At 38.6% G+C, this 16,740-nt stretch overlaps 1 protein-coding gene across 8 annotated transcripts in view; it reads left to right on the top strand.

Annotated features, from left to right (window-relative positions):
* LRRC28 (leucine rich repeat containing 28) overlaps window positions 1-16,740 on the top strand; it is a 48,304-nt gene that overhangs the window by 29,065 nt on the left and 2,499 nt on the right. For 6 of the 8 annotated variants that reach the window (XM_068203630.1, XM_068203631.1, XM_068203629.1 and 3 more), the window contains 4 exons: window positions 2,630-2,836; window positions 9,002-9,104; window positions 12,511-12,686; window positions 14,893-15,052. In XM_068203630.1, the coding sequence (XP_068059731.1) occupies window positions 2,630-2,836; window positions 9,002-9,104; window positions 12,511-12,686; window positions 14,893-15,052 (646 nt within the window). Of the gene's footprint in view, window positions 1-2,629; window positions 2,837-9,001; window positions 9,105-12,510; window positions 12,687-12,957; window positions 14,478-14,892; window positions 15,053-16,740 lie in introns of those variants that run through there. The other 2 variants (XM_068203632.1, XM_068203636.1) reach the window with 2 other exon arrangements.

Raw genomic sequence — 16,740 nt, 5'->3', positions numbered from 1 at the left:
TGTTTTTTGGATGAAGGATAAAGTGAGAATACTTTTATTTCCTCTTAGATTTGAAACATATCATTCTAGCAATCCCTTTGAAACTCTGCCAGCTTTGCCAACCGTAACATTTATGGGATTTTGGACCTAAACTGAACTAGAGAACTGTTTTTAGTGGCAGAGAAAAAGGTTAGTGCATGAAAATAGCTGGGCCTATTATTGACTGCATGTGGTCAGTGGTTTGGCTGAATGTAGGTGGCTCTTTTCCTGTCACTGTTTTCAAGCATATGGCTTTGTGATGAATATAAAACTCTTTCGAAATGAGATCTGCTGCAGTTCTTTTTGCACAGTAGTCTTGTGCTATTTAGTAGTGATTATTTTGCTTTTGTCATTTATTTTCAATCCTGTAGTAAAAAAAAACCTTTTCAAGTAAAGCTTATTCCTGTTGACATCAAAGCTAAGAGGTTTGAAGAATGTGATCATCTGTGTATAGCAGCTGCTTCTGTCAGTAATGTTTCTAAAAGGATGCATAAACTGTGTCGTTGAGTCTTTATTGTAGTTGATGCTGGGATTGTTTGCAGTGGGCAGAAACTCCCTCTAAATGTGCACATGCATTTTGTTTAATGATTACTTGTGTGAAAATCTCTAATACTGAATTACAACTTCCCTTTCTTTGCTTTTCATGTTTCCAGTCTTGAAAGTAACATTTATAGCAGTTTCTCCCAAGGTGAACTTCTTTTTCTCATTGTGTAGAAGACAGCTTGGGTTAACCCAGTGTTTTGTTTCCTTCTCTGTGTGTAGTATACAAGGTGCAACCTCAGAGCTCAGGGAACAGTGAATTTTCTAGCTCCTGCTGCAGAGAGCTTAAGGGCACAACAGGTTCTGTTTAACTTTAACTTAAACAGTGTTACCCTATTTATATCTTTGTAAAAAATCTGGGTGATAGAGCTGTAAATTGTACAGATTGTGGATTGTGTAGATTGTCTGGTGTTTTCAGTGTAGAAGATTCTAGTGAATCTTGTTTTAGCAGCTCTCAGATGCAAGAGCTGCTTTCATTCAGCTGAGAGCAAAGTACATTTGGGTCTGCAAGATGCTGAGAACTGCAGCAAGTTTTAGGGGCACAGAGCACTTCATGAGTTGGTTCCATTGCTGTGAAGTATTTTTAAAACAAAGCAAAACTGTTCCGTAGGTTTGGGGGAAATGTTATGGTTTCCTCCTGTTTGAGGGAAATAATATATAGAATTAACCAGTTTTTAGAGTAACTGTAAAAGAATAACTAAATAAACAATGAGGTAACTTGCAGAGCTGCTTAACATATTTTGAATGTATTTGTCAGTCAGTCCTGCATCCTGTTTCACAGGCCAGACACGAGGGAAAACACTGTTGCACAAGTGAGGCTGCTTGTGTGATCGTGTCTTACACATTTTTGAGAATTTAATTCGTTACCTACCTAAAAAAATTATACTATTTGAAACACAAAATCAGCTTTTAAATTCTTGAAATGAAAAAAAATAAATCTTCTAGACGGTGTAATTATTGCAATGGTAGATTAGAACTTAGTGAAATATCTTCCTACAATATAACATAACAATGTCACAGGTTATTAAGAAATGTCTTTTCTAATTTAAAATAGCCCTTCTGAACTGTATCATGAAGAGAGAGCTGTTTTTCCCAAGCATGCTGGGTGAAAGACTGTCACTAAGCAAGAAGTGCTATGCATGTGTTTGTAATTCTTACTGCAAGAGAATCTTAAGTAATCTCTCATTGCATCCTTAATATTAAAAAAAAAAAAAAATTGAATTTTCCTGAGTTTGGGGTTGTGCAAAACACTCTCAATATCAGCAAGCTTTGTAATGTGATTTTGTTTGCATTTTGGTTTTTGGTTTCTTTTTTTTCTTCTTCTTCTTTGTTCTGATTTAAGACTAGGAAAATGCTTAATGTTTTGACAGTAGTAATTCTTCCAATTCAGGAATGCTCTATGAAAGATCTCATACTTGAACTTACTGATAAAGGTTACTAACTGATACTTCATATTCCAGATCTTTTTGATGCATGAAGACGATAGAGATTATCATGATGGCTCAGGTTTAGCTTTTATATTTTTCAGATTCTGTGCTGCTTTAGTGTGTACTTCTGAGCTTCATATTAGGGGATGGTGAGCTCTCTTCACAGAGTAGGGCAACAAAACAATTCCTTCTCTAGCTGGGGACCAAGGACAAATGTTCCAAATCTCAGGCCTAAGAGCATAAACAACATGGACTGAAGAGAGACAAACAAGAAAGGGACTTCATAACCTAAAGCTGGAATGGGACAATGAAAACTGATCAAAGTGAGAGCCCCCGGGAGCGCTCGTGCATTCTGGGACCATTTGGGTTCATCTTGGGTGTAGCCCTGGCTGGGCTCTGGTGCTGCCCATGGTGGATCCATTGAGGCCTCCTAATAAATCCCTCCTTTACTCTTTAACTCCATCTAGTCTCTGTTCTAGGTCAGCCTTCACAAGGCATCAATCAGTGTCGGTTCTCAACGTGGATTGATAGAACAGTATCTACAGAAAAGCAGCTTTGCTGATGAACTTTAATTTATGTGAGAGGGTTTTTTTTTGTGGTGATTTTTGTGAAAGTAGTCATAATTCCCCTTGCCTGTTGTGCAGAGGTTGGAGACCTGCGGGAGCTGCAGACTCTGGACATCTCCACCAACCGCCTGATGACGTTACCCGAGAGGCTGCACATGTGCCTTTCTCTGCAGTACCTGACTGCAGACAGGAACCACCTGTGGTCTGTGCCCCGCCACCTGTGCCAGCTGCCCAGCCTCAACGAGCTCTCCATGGCCGGCAACCGCCTGGCATTCCTGCCCCTCGGTGAGTCCCCACCTGGGGGGTGGGAGACAGCAAAACAAGCTGCCCACCCCCAGAAATTAAAAACAAAGCAACAAGTGAGTTTCTTTGGTGGTCCCCGCAGACTCTGTTTATGGAGCTGTCACAGAGATCATATTGTTGGAAAATATGTTAATTAAAAAAATGCAGGTTAAGGTTTCGTGGTTTTTTTTTAAAGCTATCAAATTTGCTTTATTTTTAGCTAACCGAGGGGAAAAAGTTTAAATGATGTGCTTAAATATAGTACTGTGTAATCTGAGTTCCACCACTTTGGGTAATGATCTGTTTCTGTTTGCTGGATCTGATGATTTAACTAAGATTCCTCAACTAGGGTTTAAAACTTGTGGAGTCCCAGTAACTCCATATAAATTACTTTTCAGCATTAGGAGTGTCAGTACCACATAATCCAGAGTAGGTTTAGTTTGTGCTGTGTACAGGCATCCACCAAAATTTCCACAGTAGAGGCCAGGGAGGAATTGATGTGCCTTTTGCTCAACCCTTTGAAAGTGTGGAAGAGTGGAAGCAGGTCAGGAGTGGGAGGTGCAGTCAGTGTGTGGGGGTTTGGTGGGGGCAGTCACTGTGTGTTCCCTTTGGGAAAAGCAAATCCTCCTCCCTGAACTTGTCACTTTTCAGCCCTGCCACGGGGTAATCTCAGCTGAGATACACACATGCAGAGCTGCCCTGCCATCTGAATAACCATTAATACTTTTTCTAGAATACTGAGTTTGGTGTTAATTAGGTGCAGATTAAGTTACGATAATCACATTGGAAAGGAGCTGGAAATTGAGATGGCTAAAAATGAGATCATAATTTCTAAATTAATTACATTGTATAGTTTTAACTTCATCTTTTTAGTACTAGCAGTTCAGTTTTTAAAGAACTTACTGATCTTTCTGAATTTTTTATCACCTTAGTTTTTATTACTGGAACGTAAGTGCAAATAATGTCTCCAGACAAAGTGTTGCAGGTATGTCCCAGCATATGTCATTATATAAATGAGAAAAGGAGTTCCAGGATGCATCATCCAGATTCCACAGTACTAAAACAAGCAAATTGCCTTCCCTTATTTTGGCAAATATTTTTAACTCCCATGAGAGAGGAAGTTAAACAATTTTAATTTTGCAGAAATTCAGTAAGATGAGATGTGAAATTTTTAAGGATAAAAGTTTTTGCTACTTTTGCACTAGTAGCTTACCTGTGAGCGAGCCGTGACCTGGATGAGCCATAGATCTGCCAAAGTTTTAAGTTCAAAAGGAGGAAATAAATCTCTAATATAATGACACACCTTCTTTTTTCTTTATTTTTAGACTCAAATTCAAAACATTCAAAAGGAACTTTTAAAATAACGGGAAACATCAAAGACTGTCAATTGACCTTGTTCAGTAGTTCTTAATAGTGACTCACTGGTGAACATTTGGAGATAATTTGCTATCTGTGGATATGAAACTGAATCATAAATCCTAGAGTTCAGAGGAAAAGCAGCACCGTATAAATGTAAATGTTTAATCCTTCCTCTGAAGAATCAGAAAGCTTCAGAGTGGTCAAGATGTGATGAACTAAAGTAGAAGAGGGAGTGCATTGAAAAGCAAAAAGATTAAATCTATCTCCTTGCTTGGGCAAATATTTGTCTTGGAGTATTGCTGAAGTTTAGGCATAATTGTAGCATTACTTCTGCTTGCTGCACACGTTGGCTGGTGGGGCTTTTGTTTGTATTCTTACATCCAACTTCACTTTACCGGTTAATGACTGATAAGGATGCTAAATAATGGTGAAAAATACTGCAGAAATACTTTCAAGTGATAGTCAAGCAAATATTTTTTGCCGTTAGGGAGCTGTGTTGAAAAGCAGAGAATTTATTCATCTGACAGAATGGTTGAGGTTTTTTTCATTAGATGTGTCCATGTTAAAAGAAATAAGTTTGAAACAAATTGCTTAATGCTTTTTAGAGCATTATTTACTTCATTTATTTCACGTGGTGGGTGACATCTACTCTGTCAACCAGGAATCCAGCCTGCCTTGTACAAGTTTGTCCCCTGTATCTGCCAGCTCTTGTTAAGTGTAGTGGAAATCTGCATTTTCCTGTTCCTGGATTAATGGGTGCAAGGTTTATTCCAGCAGCAGCACAGCCCTGCTGGACAGGGATCAGGGGGTTCTTTGCCCTGTACATTCTTTTAAGTTTGCAGGCACGTGTCTTTGGAAAAACAGTGTAACACTGTTATTCAGTTTTAAAATACAGCAAAAATACCTGATCCCACTCCCTGACTTTCAGAACAGGACCATAAACAAGCAGATGGGTAAACAATAGTGCATTAGTAATTTGTTTTGCAGAATACACCTAAATCTTGGATATGCCAGTGTTTTATAAAAATAATTTTTCAGCTATGAGTATTTCAGTTTATACTGAAAGAAATGAGACACCATGGATCTCAGCCTTTGAGTCTTCCAAATAAACTAATTTTTAAGAACAATTCCAAAAATTCTATATATAAGTTGAACTGGAAGCTGCATCCTGAACAGTTGTATTATTGTCATGGTAACTTCATGCTCCCTTAGTAAATGGCCTTAGAAATCTGCTGATCATTGTATATCAATCTACTTACAACATATATTATCTTTTGACAGAAAATTAACTCTAATTTTTTAGCATTAGCGAGTGCTCCAGTGCCTGAAAACAAATTCCACTGCAAGCAGAAATGTGAATCTGATGACACTGCAATAATAAAAATCATTTGTGTAATAAAGTACAAATATAATTAAAATAGGCCATACATTCTCAAGTGTACTGGCAGTGCAGGGGATGTTATGACAGCAAATATTGAGTATTATATCGCTTTATTTGAGGGCTTATGTGCACTTTTTCTTTAGAAAATGGGTCTAGTAATTATCAGTGCACAGTAAACAAAGGTCTTATTCTACCTCAGTATATGCTGCTTTTGTGTCCATGCCCTCACAGTATGGTTAAAAGAGCATCAGTGCAGCCACACAAGAGCTTTTGTTCCATCTTCAGCCATGTGGAATGCATATGCCAGGGCCCTGAGGTTAAAAAAAAAAGGAAAAAAAAAAAAAGAGGGAGAAAAAGAAAAAAAAATAGAATTGGGGTTTGTTCAGGACTCATGGCATTTGGTCATTTCTGGGAGAGAGGCCTTTGATCTGGGAGGCTGGAAGGAGGAAAGTGGAAATGTTTTAGACACAGTACAGTGCTTGCAAAAGCCACATGAAAACCTTCTTTGTAGCTTTAGCCTTTTCAGAGATGGGCAGCTTCCTTATTGCAGAGTTCTTCAGAAGCATGGTTTTTAGAGAACTTTTAACAATATTTGTTGGCTGATATAAGACATAAAAATTAATGTGGATGGGATACAAAGAGCCTTTCAAAGTGATGATTTATTAAAATTTAAACTTTATGGATAATGTTTGAAACTGGGAAAAAAATCTTTTGGAGTCTAGAAGATGCTTGGTTATTTAATGCAAAGAAACTCTATCAAAGGAACATTTATAGTTACAGGCTATTTGGCTTTGGGAATTGAATTTTTCCTACTGAGATATTTTGTCTAACATCCAAAAATTTGCTTTAATTACCTAGGAAATGCAGTCAACTCAGAACTTAGAATCTAAACATAGCATAAGATAAAGACAGAGGGAAGAGATGAGATGCAGCCTCACTCCCCCCTCTCAGTGCATATGAAAAGAACAGCTTTAGGGCTTTTTTTGACTTGCTTGATTTTCAGCCCATTTGCATACATCTGTGTAGAAACCAGCAAGATGAGCCTCTTTTAAAAATTTTCTGCCATTCTTTAAATTAATAAGTTAAACAGTAGCACATTCAAGCTACCCCAGCAACCCATAGTTTTCTGCTGGTTTTATTCTAACTGGCTTCTGCAACACAAGGGAACATTCTCTGAACATTACATGTCCCATCCACCTGCTACCTGCTGTAAATTGTATTGGCTGATTCCTCACCAGCCTTACAATATTTTATGGTGTTACATTGCCTGTATGTTGCAGTATTTTTATTCATTGTAGGATAACAATGGGGTTTTGTTTCATCTAAAAATATCCCAGAACTTCACTAAACTATTTTCAGCCCTGCAGTAGTGAGCCCAAATAAATCATCTCGTTGAGGTGATGCTCAGCAGCATCTCCAGCAGTGCCCATCAGTCAGCAGAGGGATTTGTGCTCCCATCCTGAGGCAGGACACTTGATGGATGCAGCAGATACTTCTGTGAGCTGGAATGTCTCTGGGACAGGGTCAAAGCAGCATGTGATGGTTGAATGTGTCCCTTGATGTCCAGTGCCTGCTTTGAACAAAGCCCAGATTATGGTCCCTGAAACCCCTACAGACTGTTGCAAAGCAAGGGCCTGTGTTAAAGGGAAAAAAAACCTCAAACTCACTTTTTTCTCTCTTAATGCTTTTATTTTAGAAACTCTTCGTTTTCTGTTAGTATCATCACTTGTTCTTTATATCAAAGATTTGATATTGTGCCACTTCTCAGCACGAACTTTTAAGGCTTCTGGTGCTCACAGCTGCCATTCAAGTGGGTGACAGCTGAAGACATCCAGTATATTTTAAGATGGACACACGTTTGGGGAAGGATCACTCAAAATATCTGCACTAAGTGGTGTTTAGGGTTCTTGTGTACAATAAAACTATTCAGTAATAAAGAAGGGTTTGTATTACCTATTGTTTTAGTAGGGAATGAGAAGAGATCAGTATTCTAAACAGAATTTCTGAATAGAAATATCATGGAAATTGTTTTAATTTTTATTCTGTTCTTGGTCATGATTACAAAGGGGACAGAAACTCTGCCCATTTCTTCAGTTACCCTTTTATTTCTGCCAGCCAAGGTAACTGATAAAGATGGGAAGTCAGAATTAGTCAATATTAGTATTGTCTTGCTGTGGCTGATGCAGCCAAATGCTTGTTTATCTTAGTCTCTCTAAGGTCCTCATGAAAGTTTAACAAGTTGGGAGGCACACAGATGATTTGTGTTTTTCATGGTGCAGTTTGTCTGGGTCACAGCTCTCCCATCCCGGGCAGAGGCTTTCAGACTTTGTTCTCCTGGTTTGTGCTTTGCACTAAACATAGAAACCTTTTCCTACTCCAGAGTCTCAAAGGGCATGGGAGTGACAGATGAGTTGGGCTGCCCAGCTGATCCTACACATCAGCTTTCTTACTAGTCCAGACTCTTTCAGACTTTTCTGTTTAGTTCAGTTTGGTGTCTTTTAAAATGTCTCTCATTTGTTTTTTTACTTCTTTTAATAGCAGTCAGTTCTGCCACTCACTAGACCTTGCTAATAAGCAGAATTCTCATTTCTGAGAATTCTTCCAAGAAACCTAAATTTTCCCTTTTAATTTTCTAAGCAAAATAAAATAGATCCATGCTGATATGCTTCTATCTAGAGGTATCTTAATAGATTTCTAGTCCATGAAGGCATTACTTAATCATGCTGTACTTGCTTCTTTTGACTACCAGCCATGAATATTTTAAGAGCAGTAATGCAATCAGCACACCTCCAGAAGTATTGATCATTTATAGCAGCCACAAATTTGATGTCTAACATTCTGCAGTTTAATGCTTTGTGTTTTCTTGGGCTCTGCAATTCACGGCATCACACAGACTCGTTTCTGAATGACTGCACTTGTATTTGGTTAAGGCTAATGAATCCCAGCATGGATCCCTCCTTGGACAAGAGAAGGAGGGGGACAGAGCACATTCTTGTGTCTGTCTTGCCCACTTTCCCAAAGATAGAGAAGCTGTGATTTCACTGACATGAGGCCAGTTAATGAAAGCAGGTTTGACCTTATGAACTTGAAGTATGCACTGAGGATTTGAAATCAATTGTCCCTTTGCTTCTTCAAACTGACTTCAGAGTTTGTCAATGTTAAAATTTAATTATTTATAATGGGATTTTCAGGGCTTCTGAAAGGGGGCTTTGTTTTGTTTTAGTAATTTGAAATGCTTGCTTCTAAACAGCTTTCCAGCTCATCCATAATAAAACCATTGGCTGAAATTTTACAACTGAGAAGTACTAATTTATGTTTGCTTACATTGAGTCTGATTAGCTTATTTATAATTAAAGAGAATTGCTTTGTTTGTAATTGTCACTATGTCATCCTTTCTCCCCTTGACTTTTCTTGTTTTCTCACCCCAGATTTAGGTCGTTCTCGAGAGCTCCAGTATGTTTATGTGGATAACAACATTCACCTGAAAGGCCTCCCATCTTATCTGTATAATAAAGTCATTGGTTGCAGTGGGTAGGTATGAATTAATTCAGATGTCTTGTGTACCTGTCCTTGTAAAACTTCTCTATGATACAACTAGTTATTTTTTGTGTGTCTGTGATTGATTCAGAGCTGATGTTACTTGGAGGGGATTACTGCAGCTCCCAGCCCCGTTTTATTTTTGTAATAAATCTTCTGTGTTAATTGCTGACTTCTGACTATTTTAGCATTAAGGCATAACAGTGAAGTTATTCTGAAAGAATTTGTAATAATAAGGCCTAGAGCTGACTTTAAAAGTTGGCCAAAAGTGTAGGCTTCACAGAGTTTCCAGAACTAAAGAATAAACAAAATAATTTTTAATATATTGCAGCATCTCTTTGTTTCTAAGTGCTCACATTTCTGTAAGTTGTTGGTCATATCTTGAAAAGTCACATGCAGCTCCTTCACTCATTTTACATCTCAGTATCAGCTTCTTATAGGTCTTGGTACCTACTAACTAAAGTGACTTTTTTTAGGAGTTATGGATTGACAGGTTTATTTTTACTTGTGGATTTTAAAAATATCCTGGGCTGTCTCATGTTTGTGGTTAGAATGCAAGAAAAAAGTGGTCTGTGTAGGACACTGGCTTAATTCTTTCTGCCCTGACACTGGCATAAATTAGGATCAGCACCCCTGATGAATGGAGCCTTACTGGTGTAAAACTGATCAGAAGAGGATTGTCCCCATTACCATCTAATTATAAACTTCTGGTATGCTCACTCTCAGCAGATCTCGCATTAAATATAAATTCCCTCTCTACAGCCTGCACTCTGCTGCAATATGGGAGATGCTGAGTCTTGGCATTTTAAGGTTTTTCTAATATTCCCATGTCAGCTGCTTGGTGATATTTAAATACTTGCAGTTGGATTACAGTTCTGCTGAACTGTGTGACTCGCAAGCTTTTACTAATTTTGTTTTTCAGGAAGGATAAATTCTAGCCGTTTTTCTTTCAGAACTGATTGTAAATTGTTAGACAGACATTAAATTGACCTTAAATTTAACAGAATTGTATTGATTGTAACCAAAACCAGTAATAATAATGCAGGCGATGGCCCAACTGTCCTGCCTATTTCAGGTGGTTTCATACAACAACCACGTCTTCTTTTTTTAAGTTTTCTTTTTATACTCAGTGAAAATAATTTTATCTTTGCACTGACCTTTGTGACGATCCTACCAGTTCTTTCTGCTGTTCTTACATGTACAGTGCTGGTGAGACCACCTGCTACTGTTTCTGATATTATAAATCTAGTACAGAATTATAGAATCTAGTCTTAAAAATCTAGTATAGAAGAGACTAAAGGAGTTGAAAGTGTTGAAATGAAATTGATTCTTGTAATGCCTCTGTAGAATGATAAATGATTCACTTCCTTAATAATGATAGTAAAAAGAGATAGTTTCTAGTAAGAAAAATGTTTGTATGTTTGCACCAAACAGATCCTTGTCTTTGTTGTGAAACTCTCTTGAAACATTACCGATTATTTTTAAGGAAAAAAAAAATCAGTGGAAAAGCACATATATATTGTTAAGAAACCAAAGGGTTTATTTGATAATGTGCTGAGAGACTTTAAAATTGTGTAATAATGGTCATGTGAAGAATTTCTGTGTTCTTTCCAAGAAGGCATTAGTAACCAGGCTAAGGTTGTCATGGGTCAGGCAAGAGTTGAAGATCCAGGCTTTAGTGCTCTGTCTGGCCCTCCGCTGGAGAATAAAATCTGACAAGCTGCTGTTACTGACATAAAGCTTGATTTCTGAAAATAGAATATAAATTGCCTTGTGTAAGTATTGAATCTCTGTCTGGGCATCCTGCAGTCAGACTGACTGAAAAAAGTCTTTTATATGAGAGGTGATGATCTCAGCACTCAAAATAAATTTTGATCTTATTTTTTGCAGATTGGATTTCATAGTCCCCAGTTAGGGATTTGTCAGTCTTGTTGAAGGCAGCCAATAGGTGGTCTCAGCTTTTTTTTCCCCTCACTTATTTATCCACCAGGCTTCTTCTGTAGCTCCTATTTTTCCCCAGCTGTTTAGACCATCCTCTGTTCCAATTTTTAACCTCCATGGATTTTGTGTGTGGCATTAATAGCCTCACCCTTTACATGAAGTAGACCAAATGTCCCAGCTCTGAACTGCAGAGGCTGTAGTAAATTCATGGGTTTGTTCCTTATTGAGGTTGGTGAGGGGCTATACAGCTTGAAAATACAAAATTATGGATTTATTTATTGTGATAACTCATTGGGAGTGGATCGTTGGAAGACTGGATCTCTGAATTCCCACTTATATTTTAACTTCACTAATGGGAAAGTATTAAATATTTAGCAAGTGACTTATTGATTTGCTTGCTGTTTGATGCTGCTCATTTTTGGTTGTTTCTCTGGGCTGTTTCTCCTTTAATCAGAAGAGATGAGATTCTTTGTTGTCAGAGGAGTACTATGAGACTTCTTTCACATCTGATAAGGTTGAGAGTGGTTACCTCCGTTTTAGGTCTAATATCTGGGAAGGCTGACAAATTTGTGTTTCTGTTCCATTTGTTAGGACTGGCCCTAACAAGTTGCTCTTGGCTTCAAATTTCAGTTGTCATAAACAATTCCAATTCCCCTGTTGACTTCCCCAACCTCTTAGTAGAATTTTCCTATGCGTGTCTCTCTGGTATGATCGCTTGCAACAGGGATCACGTAAAGAGTTATTATTTTTACTACAAGCTAAGTTTCTCTCTTTGGATCCAAATAACCTTCCCTTTCCATATATGATTTGGGAAGGGCAAGGCTAATAGACTTATTAGGATATCTTCCCACTACAGCATTGCAGTTGTTTTTCTTTTTCCTTCATCTGCCCACCCCGTGCCCTCCAAGGGAACTCTGTGGATGGGGAAAGGTGTAGTACAGAATCACCCAGTAGCACTTAAAATACATTTTTTTGGGGGCTGGAGTTTGCTTCACATACTACAGTTGAAAAATCCATGATTGTTTTCAGCTGGTTGATCCAAGACACAGGAAGCAAACTGTTGGTAGGAAACTGCTCTCTCAGTAAAGGATTTACTAACAAGAGGCTAAAAGAAATTGTCACGTGGGCAAAGTAATGGGCACGTAGCATTCGTGGTTCACCCCCTTGGGGTTGTGTTCTCATTTCTTGATGTTATTTGATGAGTAATTCCTCCAAATGTCCCATGTCTAGCACATCACAGAAGGTGGGAATCTGTAGAAACATAGAATGATAGAATAGTTTGGGAAGGGACCTTTAAAGGTCAACCCCACCAGGCACTGCACTTTGCAAGGAATCCCTGAGGGGTGCTGCACTGGAGAACAGTGTCAGGCTTACTTTGGGTTGGTCATCTGGGTTTCCCTGTAAAGTCACTTTTATTATTTTTTTCTAACCACTTTCTAAATGTCTTGTGTCCTTCTAGTTGTGGTTCTCCAATTCAAGTTTCAGAGGTGAAACTGCTCTCTTTTTCATCAGGCCAGTTAACTGTGTTCCTGCCAGCAGAGGTGAAATCTATAGGGACAGAAACTGATCATGTCCTGCCTTTGCAAGAACTGGCCATGAGGACCCTCTATAACACCTACTACAGGTTTTTGAAAGGTATGAAATTTCTGCTTTCTTCAGATTACAGAAAGAGTGAACGTGTTTTCTGGCAATGATAGGAACATTTCTAACAGTTCTTCAAAGGCTTGGGCAAGGATTTATATTTTAAAAGATTTATTTAATCAAATTATGTTTCAAATGCTGCTTTAGAACAAAAATGTCCAATATCAAAGACCAGAGTTCCAAAGACTGTTTCTGAGGTCAAGTGGTGCTTATAAATGGTTTTCTTACTTGAAGTTTCTGTGAAGAAGGACGCTTTTTTTTGCAGGAGAAACTCTTTAATGGAAATAAGAGATGAGAAATACAGTTCCTGAGGCAAGATCAGATGCATCAGCCAACAATGCAGTTCCTTGCCAGGCAGCACACTCCTAAACTGGCAGACTTGTTATACATAAGGCAGGAGCAGTGCGAGCAGCCCTCGGCCATTTCGGCACAGCGTGACAGCTGAGCTGCTTTAGTTCTGCCCCAATTCAGGCTCTCTGCTCTAAAGTGGCCCTTGGCTTACCTGGCTCTGCATCATGCAATCACATGAGTTAGCAATATCTGATGATAAGCTGCAGATCCTCTCGAATCTGGATGTGTTGTGACTCCCCACTGTTGATACTATCTTGGGAATTCTCAGCTTTAAAGGTCAAAGGAGAAAGCGGAAGAGTGAGAGTTCCAGTGGGAAGATTAGAGGGGTTATGGAAAGGGTCTCTTTGTACTTTGGCCACTAGCGTAAATCCTCACTGCTTTGCCAGGAGAAGTGTACAAGGAGGTCTGCCTTTTCTCACCCACTTGTGACTTGCACAATCATTTCTGGAATCCAGCTGTGTGGATGTGGTTCCTGAAGATGCCAGTGAACTTTGGTTTGGGAATGGGAAGGTGATACTGCAAAATCAATTTAAGGACTGGCTTGTAAACAGTTTTATACAAGGCTGTGAGATTACACCTATTTTCAGCCAAGATGCAGAACCTGAAATAAGATGGATTTATATATCCATATACACATGCCCATAGCTATGTCCTATTCTGAGTGACCTTATTAAAGACTGTGGGCCTTACCACTGCAACAGCCCAGTTTTGGTGAGCAGGAGCAGTGCCTGTGTCAGACAGGTGTACGATAATGCGGTGCTGGGGAAGCAGGTGGCACATATGATTAAAGTAGCAGATTTCATCTGTCACTGCCTAAATTTGCAGTTTCAAGAGTGCTGTTAAATACTTGGCAGTTGCTGGGGAAGTGACAGAAGTGACTGGACTACTTTTCCTCAGTTTTTGCTTGGCTGCTGAGTGTGACCTTTTCTTTCTGACGCACATGTCCTGCTCGTCCCCTCCTTGGGGCTCTTGTGGTACATTGTGTCTGGGGTTCAACCTTGCAGTGGTGGAAAGCTGAAACCAGTGTGATCCCATAAAACTCATTTATCAGGTACTGCACCTTGTCTTGATTACTCAGCACCTAAACTCACTCACCTGTCCTGGCTGTCTCTCAGTTTCTAGATGGAGATTAGCATGTGGGGTTTAATTTATAAAACATTGTGTGGCTTGGGCCAGGCCTGGGAAAGTGATGGTTCTTTCCCAGGAAATGACCCTGGAGTCCCTTTTGGTGAAAATTATGGCATTTTGTAGGCTGTGAGGGAACACTTAAGAGATGAGGAATGTATCGATCTTTTTAGAGTAGTCTCTTTGGTTGGGCCTGTGAGAATTATGCTGGGCTGGATTGAATTTCAAGTAATTCCAAATACTGCAAATCCCTTTTTGCTGATGGTGGAGTTTGGGCTTTGTAGTGAGGTTAGCTATGCTGCTGGATTGGTTGCTGAAATACATTAATAAAATACGACTGATGTCCTTTTCATAATTTTGTATTGTTATTAGTTACTAAACATCTGTCTAGATCATCTTTGTGTCTAAAAATCCTTCATGATCTTTTAATCCTTTCTAATATTTACTCAAGCTGTAATATTTTCACCTGGATATTTTAGCCCAGTTAAACTTATGCCCACAGATGCTAAATTGTACATTTAACTTCAGCTTTTTGAATTTAGACATAGAAAGCACTATGTGCCTCACTTTAATTGTGGTAATTTGTATTACCTCATTGTTGTTTTGACAAAACCTTAAGAATGTGAGGCAGCTGTTTTCTGCATTGTTCATGGATCATGCTTGTGTTTGTCTTTATCATGTAATCATTTTATTATAAATATTTTTTGTTTCTTTTCTTCTCTAGATTTAAACTTTCTGACTCCAATCTCACTACCCAAAAGCCTCTTGGAATTGCTGCACTGTCCCTTGGGACACTGCCACCGCTGCAGCCAGCCTATGTTTACCATTGTCTACCCAAAGCTCTTTCCCTTGAGGGAAACTCCAATGGCAGGATTACATCAAGGGTAATTATACAGGAAATTACACTGGGGTTTCGTTTAGGAAGAAAAACACCTTATAGAACAAAGCATATTCTTAAGGATTTTTTTTCAAACTTAGCATTTCAGGTTCAAAGTCCCTAGCCTGTGATTGCATGTATACATTGACAAATATTTTATTCATGAGTCAACCAAAATATTTCTGTTAGACTGTTAAAAGGGTCTTCAGATATGCTTGTCTCAGCCTGGTGTAAGACAGGAAAGGGTTTGGATAGGATGGGATTGAGCTGTTTGTGGTCGTGCAGCACATGCCTGCCAGCTCTATGCCCTGGGAAGGAAGTGCTACCTAACACCAGTAATTGCCCTGATGGTCTCAACCCTGACTTCAGATTGCCACCACCAAACAAAAAGTGCTGCAGGATCAAGATGGAAAAAAGCTCTAAAGCTGGAGCTTAATTAAAATGTTCTGTAGTAAAATACTCTTGTTTTAATTTCCACACTAATTAACTTGAGATATGCTGTGAAAGCATTCTGCATAGGAGCATACATTTTGTAGCAATACATGTTTTTAATAATACTTCAGTTTTATGGTTGTAGCAGCTGTGAAAGTGTCTGCAGGATTCACAAGTCAAGTGCACAAGCCCACACAGACTTGCTGACGTACTGGACAGTACAGTCATAGAAGGGACTCAGAATGGGGATATGGTTCAGGGAATGTTGCCTTCATGTAGATAAAGATATAAAATGCCTTTAAGGTGAGCCCTGATTGTTTTGCAGTGATTCTTTCCCTAATTCTTACTAGTCTGAGTGGATACTGCAGCCTTCCATGAGCCATAATATCAATGAATCCACTTTCTGCCACAGAAAAGCATCATCTGAAAAATTTCAGCTTGGACTGTTTGAAAAGTAATAAAGGAGGTTTAAATCTAAGTCACTTGGAGTTAAACCAACAAAGGTGATGTTACAGATTCTTGTTAGAGAATTCCAGTCAAGCCATTAATTACAAAGTGTATACCTAAAGGTGGTGGGCAGAAAAGAAAGGTGCTCTAAAAAGGAATGCTTTTGAGATTACTTGTTGGTGTCTCTATAATGCAGGAACACCACTTAGTTCCTGGCCTGTGGAAATACATTGATTTGATAGTTGATTTGATCTTCTATAAAAACAAGAAACTGCTTTTCAATAGAAAGATCTTCAATAAAAGAGAAGAGACTAATGGGTGGTTCAGGCTGATGGTACCTGTTTTACACAGCAGTATCACAGCCTGTTGTGCTGTGAGTTTGTAACATGAGAAGCATCTGATTTGTAAGCAATTCAGCTTTATGAAATGAAACAATTTAGGTATGCCAAATCTGGGCAGCAGCCAGAGGGCTGCATAAATGCTATTTTGGAAAAGCCATCTTTCTTAGAAAGATCTGATTGCAGAGATTGCACACTTCAGTTTGCCACTGTTACACTTCAGTCGTATGTCGAAATCCAGTAAATTTCATGTTGAGTGAAATAATTAACTTCCATATTACAGTCATAATATTCTTAGTCATGTTATAATCATGCTATAAAGAATCTCTTTCAAACATTCAACACTATCATTTTCTAAGAAAATGATGGAAAACTACTGGCTAGTCACTAAATCCATCTATTACCCTGAATAATTCAACAATGTGAGAGTTTGGACTGCTTTGTAATTAATTGCTAAGCATTGCTCATTGTAGAAATT

Source organism: Anomalospiza imberbis, chromosome 13 (genome assembly GCF_031753505.1).
Source record: "Anomalospiza imberbis isolate Cuckoo-Finch-1a 21T00152 chromosome 13, ASM3175350v1, whole genome shotgun sequence".
Taxonomy (NCBI): Eukaryota; Metazoa; Chordata; class Aves; order Passeriformes; family Viduidae; genus Anomalospiza; species Anomalospiza imberbis.
The sequence above is the reverse complement of the archived record's forward strand: the minus strand, read 5'-3'. Positions and strand labels throughout refer to the sequence as shown.